Source organism: Frankliniella occidentalis, unplaced genomic scaffold (assembly GCF_000697945.3).
Source record: "Frankliniella occidentalis isolate FOCC.00 unplaced genomic scaffold, Focc_3.1 Scaffold29, whole genome shotgun sequence".
NCBI classification, from domain to species: domain Eukaryota; kingdom Metazoa; phylum Arthropoda; class Insecta; order Thysanoptera; family Thripidae; genus Frankliniella; species Frankliniella occidentalis.
This window is the reverse complement of record NW_026267159.1, coordinates 2,127,872-2,136,022: the sequence shown is the minus strand read 5'-3', so window position 1 is coordinate 2,136,022 and position 8,151 is coordinate 2,127,872. Positions and strand designations below refer to the sequence as shown.

The window sequence follows — 8,151 nt, the reverse complement described above, 5'->3', positions numbered from 1 at the left end:
AACTGTGCCTGACGGAGTGACGAGTGAGGCGACAGCAGGCCATTTTCACCACGACAGAAAAAAGACAGTCGTCTCTCACTCCCGTCTCTCCTCCCGTCGCGCGTCCCCGCGGCCCGCGGTCGAGCGCGGTTCATTTTCTGTTCTCTCGCGCCGCTGCTCGAGCCACACTGGAAAACACGTCCGTAGAACAAGTCAGAAAATATCGTTTGTTCGAGAAAATTCAACGAATGACCCTGAAATTAAATCAAACAGAACAGCAAACAACTCTTATTACTTTATTTTCGTGGAAATTCCGTCAATGATTTATTTTCCGGAAGTCTACGTTGTCGCTTCACAACAGTTTTCAAACTGTGGCACTCCGTGCAGAAAGTTTGATGTGCACGTGACTTAACGTTGCCGTGGTGACCAAAGCGTCAGATGACACGTCAAACTCATGTCGTCACCCCCACAGTGCGTTGGTGAGTGAAATGAAGTTAGTTTCAATTCGCCCCCATATTCCATCTGGCAACTTTCTGGCCGTGTGCACTCTGCATCGTTGCGTGCGTGGGGGTGGCGCCGCACTCGGTCGGGGGCACACACTCACTCTGTCGAGGCCTCCCGCCCCGCCTCACCCCGCCCACCCCCGCCCCACCTCCGTCCCGTCCCGCCCCGCTCCACTCCGGGGCGGCGCCGCCGCCGCTCTCCGCTCGCTGCCCCCGGTAAAAACAGATTCAACGAGACAAGCAGCCAACGTATTGTGCAGAGCCACCGGCCCATCAAAAGCAACAATAGAGTGCTTGCCGGAGCGTGCACCCTTTGTCGTGTTCTGATAGCGTGAACTAGCCGTGAGCCCCGCCCGCCCCTGCGTCACTTGTGCCCCTCTGCCACCCGCCGCCGCTGGTCGTGATACCCAAGAGTTTTGACGTCTGTGAAGCCAGTCAGGCCAAGTCGTCGTGTCGGCGGGCTCGGGCGGGGCGGCGGGCCAGGCGAGCCGGAAGAAGCACCTCGAGGTGGACGCTAGAATATAATGTACCAAGGGTCCCAAGGGATCTCCCCCAGGCGCCAACGCCAACGCCATGCTGTTCTGCATGAGCGCCCTGGCCTGGCCAAGTCTTGAAACGGCAGTCAGTTTCGTTTGGTATTTTGCGTCGGCTGCTTACCATGCCATTCACGGGGGAGGACCTGGCGACTTGACGCGCCGACAACGCCCCCTAGGCCATCAGCGGTGCTGTGTAACTGTTTCTCTATCCCCACAATGTCTATCACGGTGACGGGGTAGACACAAAAATTAAAAGGGGAATTAAAAGAAAAATAAGGAGAAACAGGTAGTCGTTTATTGCGAATTGCGGCCCGCCTCAAAATAAGATGGCCCCTCTCTTTCCGCCCCCAGCTCCTCTTCGCCTCGCCTCCTCTCTCCCTCATGATACTCCTTACGAGTGTCCTTTGTTTTGCGCCGCTCCCGCCGCTGGACGTCTTCTTACTTTCAGTGTTTGGCTGCCCCTCTGTTTCTTCACTGCACCCTCAGCCCCCCTCCCTGCCCTGTACTCCAAGCAAGATGGAATGTCTCCCTGCCCCCACCCCCCCTGCCCCTGCAGCACCGGCCGCCCCCCGCCGCGCGCCGCACTGCCGCCACCCTTTGTTGTTTCCTGAATAACACTCGTCTCCTGTTTTCCCTTTCCTTTTCCCGCGCCCATTGACGCGGGTTCAAAGCCCATTGCGGTGGGATTGTTCCCCTTTTGACCGCGGCTGTTGCGCGGTCACTCGGGGTGGTCCAAAGCTCCTGCCTCTACCACCTCTCCATCCCCTCACCCTCCCTCTCTCCTTGCCATACCCCACCCCTTTCTCCCATTCCTCTCCTGTACTCTCCCTCTTTGCCAAAAACGGCTTTGAATTGACATGAAAAATTGCCCTGCTACTTTGCGGATTTTTCTGCCTGATGCAAAGAAAAATAACTACTGCGACCACGATGTAAAAAAAGGTCTGAAGACTTGTACTTAGCCCTGATGCTCATTTATTCACTCGCTTGTGTGCACGTCGATGTCGTCAGCTAACGAGAGCAAAAATGGAGAAACCATGCTTATGAATTCCCGCTAGTCAGAAGACACATGTGAGCTGAATGGGAAGAACTAAAACGTTTAAACGGACAGCGCAAACTTCCCGTCCAGCTACTACCACTACTATAAAATACTTGATAGACACTTGTGTTGCATAATTTTGTGCAGCACATTTGTCTGTTGAAATGACGTCAGCCTCAAGGCTGTCGAAGACTGGCAAAGGTCCACTGTAGCTGAAACAAAAGACGATTCGGACGGCGGCGGGTGCGGGGCTGAGAGAGAGAGTAGGTGGTGGGGGAGGGGAGGAGGCGTGGCACGGTAACGACTTGGCATGTTTTCTCCGCGGGGTACAACGCAATTCGTTGTCCGCCAGCTTGTTCGTTCAGCGTGCGCTGCTCGCAGGTAAAAATAAATCACGGCCACTCGTGCGCACTCCAATTGTCTACCTGTCTTCCAGGGACTTTCATCCTTTCAACCCACGTTGATACGAACGTCTGCCGTCTGCACGCGCGCTTCAAACTCCGGGTTACTCATTGCAGCGTGTTTAAAAAAAAAAAATAAACTGTACAGTTTAAACATCAATTCTTTGGGTGTTTACCAGGGTGGAACGAGAGCAACGAACGAGTTCACGCAGTATCTTTACAAACTGTTTATTTTACGTGGTGAAGGTGCATCGTAAAATTCGCCACGCGATGCCGTAAAACCCATGTTCCTTTAGTGACATTTTTGTTTTTACCGCCGTCGTATTTCTTCCTCTCTGTCGCAGTGTGGTCGGCCCAGCGCGACAACGAGAACGCCGGCAGCGGCTCGGCGGACGGCAACGCGCTCGGCGAGGACGCCGACAAGGGCGACAAGCTCCTGGACCCCTGGGCGCCGCCCACGCCGGGGCCGTACTTCGACATGGACGGGCGCAGCAACGTGACGGCGCTGCTGGGGAAGACGGCCTTCCTCAACTGCAGGGTGCGCCGCCTCGGCAACAAGACGGTAAGGCCAATGCGCAATGACTAGCAGAAAAAAAAGTTTTTTTCGGGCACTGCAGTTACTGGCTTTGCTGTCAAATCAGGTATTATAGACCTGTACACATTTAAATATTTCGAGTCAGAATATCACGTTGTCATCCCGTTCCTGCTCCCCCATTTCTACAATTTCGAATTTGTCCTTTGATGCTGATGCTCTCTTCTCTTCAAATACTACCATACGCTGGGATTCACTACTCGGAACCAGTGACGGACTGTTGAGTAGCGTCGGCAGCCTCAAAGAGACATAATTAACGATGCCGTAGAAAGCTCAGTCTCAATCGGCCTCAATGGTAGCTCCGAGAAAAGTGGCAGACACAGACGAAATGCGACTGTCTGTATGGTGTATTATGTACTTGTTTATAGAGGCCCTATTGCGGTGTGGGGGCTACTTCTGATTATACGAGTTGCAGACCCGTCGGCGTCGTGTCATTGACTGCGATCGAAGCTTCCGTAATGGCCCATTGTGGGCCGTTTATTAAGGCCGCTGTGATACAGAACCTACGCCTACGGTAGGCTAGACGAGCGGGCAATGGCTTGCTCGGCACAACTCACACCCACACACACGCGCGCACGCGTGCGAGCGATAGATTGTCAATAAATTGCCCACGGAGCGTTTAGTGATGCTATCAGCCCCCCCCCCCCACACACACACACCTTAGTGTTCACCTGCTCTGTGTACACGCGCGCACTCGCTCACTTAGACTGAACCTACAATGACCAAAACACAATCAAACTGCGACCCACATGCTGGGTCGGATATAGGCGGCTTTGAGGGACACAGTTACTCCTAGTTTCCTTCGGTGCGAAATGCGAACCCGGGCCTTATTCTATTCCCATGTCTTTATTGACCTGGTCGTCGGTAAGACGTTTGCTCTTGCAGACCCTCAGCGGTGGCTGGAACTTGAAGCGCCTGGAGGGTAGGCCGTGGCGCACCTCGGGAGTGATCCGGTTGCCTACCTCCACGGCGCCCTCCACCGCCCAGTCCTTGTGCCTCGAGTCCCATCTCCGACCGGAGGGCGAGAGGTTTTCTTTTTTTTCTTCTTTGTTTTGGCGCATGATTGCGAGAGGACGATTGCGTGTGTAGCGAGTGAGAGGCGGCCCTCCTGGGCGGCGACCAGGAAACGAATAACAAAAGCGTGGCCTTGCGCGGGCGAGGCCGGGCCTGGAGCCTGCGCGACGGCGTCACAACTTTGGATATGAGATCATCCCAAGTAAATAATGTAATATTTTTTTTCTGGAGACACGCATGCGGCTGGATGTCGTCTGGGACATCCCTGTGCGCGCGTCGCCAGGGAAGGGCGGGACGCGTGGCGTGGCCGGGTGGGGCGCGCTTGTTTTCCAAGTGGTTGAATCTCCAGACAGGAGCGAGAAACGAAGATAAATAATGGTTTCCCAGCCTTCCTTTCTAGTCTCTTCTATGTATTTCCATCCTGCCTCACGGCCAGCGCGCGTACACACGCTCGCAGCTCACGCTCTGCCACGGTTCGAATGGGCGTATCTCGATCGAGCCGTCTTCTTCCACAGCACACCGGTGGTCGCGCCAAACACACAAACAACTACCCCGCACCTACCCCCTCACACGACTCAACGTTATCAGTCTCAGACGATCGCTATATATTTTATATGCCCCACCTTTCGAAATAATGGGTAACTTTTTGAGGTCGACCAAGTCTTTTCACATAACCTCCCCCAAACGACGCCGCGTTTCTATAGACGCGGCCTTCCACCGGATCACGACGGCCAGCTTTTGCCGTTGAGTTATTGATGCCTTAACGTTCCTTACCTTACTGCTGCGACAGAATTATAAATGTCCTGTTAGGTTTGCAGCCGAGGAATAATTCACGGGCGCGCGTCGAGTGCAGCCGCCAGGTGGCGCGCCGTGCCCGGCCCGCCCAACCCCTGCGGCCCGCGGGGTAGCGCCGGCGCCGAGGGGCGCATACCCCCCGCTGCAGCGAGACTCCAGGCCGCCCGCGCGGCCCGCGGAGCGCTCCCGCTGGAGCGGCGGTCAAGGGCGCCGCCCCCTGCTCCCTGCGCCCCTCCGGCCCGGCCGCCCGAACAGCCTCGGTCAATGTTTCCAAACTTGGACACCACGGGCTGATTGGGCCTCCTGGAGCAGCTCCTGGAGCAGCGGGACGAGCCGCGGGACGAGCCGCGGGCCGCCAGCAGTCGCCCACCAATGTAACAGCGGAGCGGACTCCCTCTGGTGGGCGCGCCAGCTCCTCCGGTGGGGCTGGGTGGAGCAGTGGAGCAGCCGGCCGAGCTGCTGCTGCTGCTCCTGGTGAGCCGCCGGCATTCGTCGCCGGTCGGGGTGTAAAGACAGTCATTTGGACTCGGGGCGCCTTCAGACCCGCTAATGAGTGGCCGACTGAAGGGTACGCCGCCGGGGGTGTGCGAGGCAGGACGGGCGGCTTGGGCAGCCTCTTGCGCTGACAAGAAGGCCCAACCAACCACCACGGGCTTCGCTCCGGCCCGCCGCACCCCGCCCCGCCGCACTCCACCCGCTACACCCACACCGCGCCCGCAGCCCTCGCGCTCATTCATCTTGCAACGCAATACGGGCTAATGAACCTGCAGACCAACTGCTGTGGGACAAAAACCAAGTGCACCGGAGTGGGCTCAGCTGATTGGTCTGCTGGGGCGAGGGCAAGAGGCTTAGAGGAATGCAGGCAGGGGGATGTTGGAGGTCTCGGCGGGTACCCTGCTTCAAAGCAAGAAGCACGGCACCGTGGCAAGAAGGACCGACGTTAGGCCACATCATTACACGTGATGTTCGTATAAAAATCTTTACTGACAAGCTTAGGTTAGGACTCGAAGCTATTTCAGGTACCTGATTGTGCCAGCCTTCACCACCACTAACCACTACCCCACCCGCATACCTTTCGCCCCCACCTTGCGCTCCACTCAAGCCCCCCTCACCCCACCCCCGCCCGCCTCAACCACGGCTCCTGCTGGGGTGGGGCCGTCCCGGGGGACTTTCCAGACAGGCTGCAGCCGCCCTGGCCCGCCGGGGTATTCTGGGATCCAGCAGCAGAGGCGGGCGGCGTTCCTCGTCGAGGACTACGCGCGCCATGTGCTCCCGTGCGCAATCATAGAGAGTGCGCACTCTCCACCAGGATCAGGCTTTCATCCCTTCACCGCATCTTGGAGTTTTCTACGCCTATCGCATTATCCCTCTAAAATAACCCATATTGGTAAAGAAAAAAATTGAATGAAGCGGTTCGGTACACGCGCAGCATTTCCTCGTACTTGAGCCTGCTTGAATGGCTCCGGCTTAAAGTGTTCCGCGTGTAAATCAGCGTTGTCCATCAGGCAAGCCCTGCACCAATACGCAGTCTAGTACAAAAACCTAAAACCATTGAGTTAAAAAAACGTACAATCGCTGCTGACGTTGTGCGTACAGGCCCCAGCAACACTTTTCCTCACTCCGTGTTCTTCAGCGCTATTGCAGCCGGTGATCGATCCCTTCCGAGTCCGCCTCACAGTACCTTGGGCGAAGATTGATTCCCTTAATAACTCTTGTGAATGACGCCCTCTTTAAGAACCCTCTCTCCCTTCGGGTGGTAATCAGTCTTCTATAATGTCGATGCAGACTGAATGAATGAGTGGCAGAAATCAGCAACTCATTTCCCACCCGCGGCGTCCGGCTCCTAATGGCGCGTTGACGGATCCCAGTGCCCTCTCATTCGCTGGTAGTGTTACCACCCCCTGCCTTCACCCCACCCCGGTCCTTCAGGAACTGCCACTGCCCCGAACAAGGGGCATGCTGCGGCGTGAATGTTTTTCTTTCTGCTTTCTTTTTTCGGTGGCGTGATTGTCCCACAAATTGCTTGGCCGTAAACTGCTTTTCAAATGAAAGTGAAATGTAAAGAGGAAGCCACTACGGGGCGGGGCGCGCCTGTCGACATTTCCTTTTCAGTCTCGGTTATTTCTCTTTTTGCCGGGGGATGTTGTCTCAGCCATGTTTGTTTTTGTATAAATGAAGCCGGAATGGCAGTTTAACTGTTGACATCGTTCCGGTTTTTGTTTGGATAGCGCGGCGGGTGGCAGCAGCCTGCCACTTGTTGCGAAAAGAGCGTCATGCATTTAGCCCAGAGTGCAGAAATGAATTGAAATGCATTTGCAAATCTCTTCACCAAGCTGCGCTTGCCGCCTCTCGGGCTTCTGTACTCTACAACTGTACACAGTCCTAACGGCATGTGCGATACAGAAAATAAGTTACAACTTGGTAGCATCTTACTTCATTAAATTGAAGTGGCTGAAGTCGTCAGTAATGGGGCTCCGACCACTGTGAAAAATTGTCATACCGGGTTGGGGTAGTGGCGAATTACAAAATATGTCGTACTTGTACAAACAAGTACAAACATATTTTTCCCACAGTGACAGTTTACCTACCTGTTTACCTACCTGGTGAGGATATGAAACATTTTCCTTGTCTCTTTGCAGGTCTCGTGGGTTCGGCACCGAGACACGCACCTGCTCACCGTGGGCCTGTACACCTACACCAACGACCAGCGCTTCCGCGCACAACACGGTAGTGGCGACGACTGGGTGCTACAGCTCAAGTACCCGCAGCACCGAGACGCCGGGACGTACGAGTGCCAGGTGTCCACCACGCCACACATGTCCCACCTCGTCAACTTGACCGTAGTGGGTGAGTAGCTGTTTGGGAGGGTGCGGCCCGCAACGCGCTGTTGCACCCCGGGCTGCCTATGCGCTGCACCGCAGGCGGTCGCAGCGTCGTACCTTCTGCGCACTGCGTTCATTCTTCCGATCATATGCACGCTCTCTCTTTTTCTCACTCACTCACTCACTCTCTCTCTCTCTCTCTCTCTCTCTCTCTCTCTCTCTCTCTCACACACACACACACACACACACACACACACACACACACATCCCCCCTCTCTATCTCTTGGAAAGGAACCCTATGCAGGTGCCACTCTCAACTCCAGACATGTTTGGTGTATTATGTAAAATAAAGAGAGAAAAAATGGGAAAGGAGAGTTGGGTCAAAAGAAACACACACTGCTTCTCCTCGCAAGTCAGAAGGGGCCTCGGTTCATGCATTGGCCTGAGGGTTCCTGTAAACAACTCTACCCCCC

General features: G+C 55.5%; 1 protein-coding gene across 1 annotated transcript in view; it reads left to right on the top strand.

Moving 5' to 3' along the window:
- The window catches only part of LOC113213970 (zwei Ig domain protein zig-8-like), a 138,540-nt gene that overhangs the window by 125,751 nt on the left and 4,638 nt on the right, over window positions 1–8,151 (top strand). Inside the window, exons 3-4 of the mRNA XM_026433215.2 lie at window positions 2,800–3,017; window positions 7,496–7,703. Of these exons, the coding sequence (XP_026289000.1) occupies window positions 2,800–3,017; window positions 7,496–7,703 (426 nt within the window). The remainder of the gene's footprint in view (window positions 1–2,799; window positions 3,018–7,495; window positions 7,704–8,151) is intronic.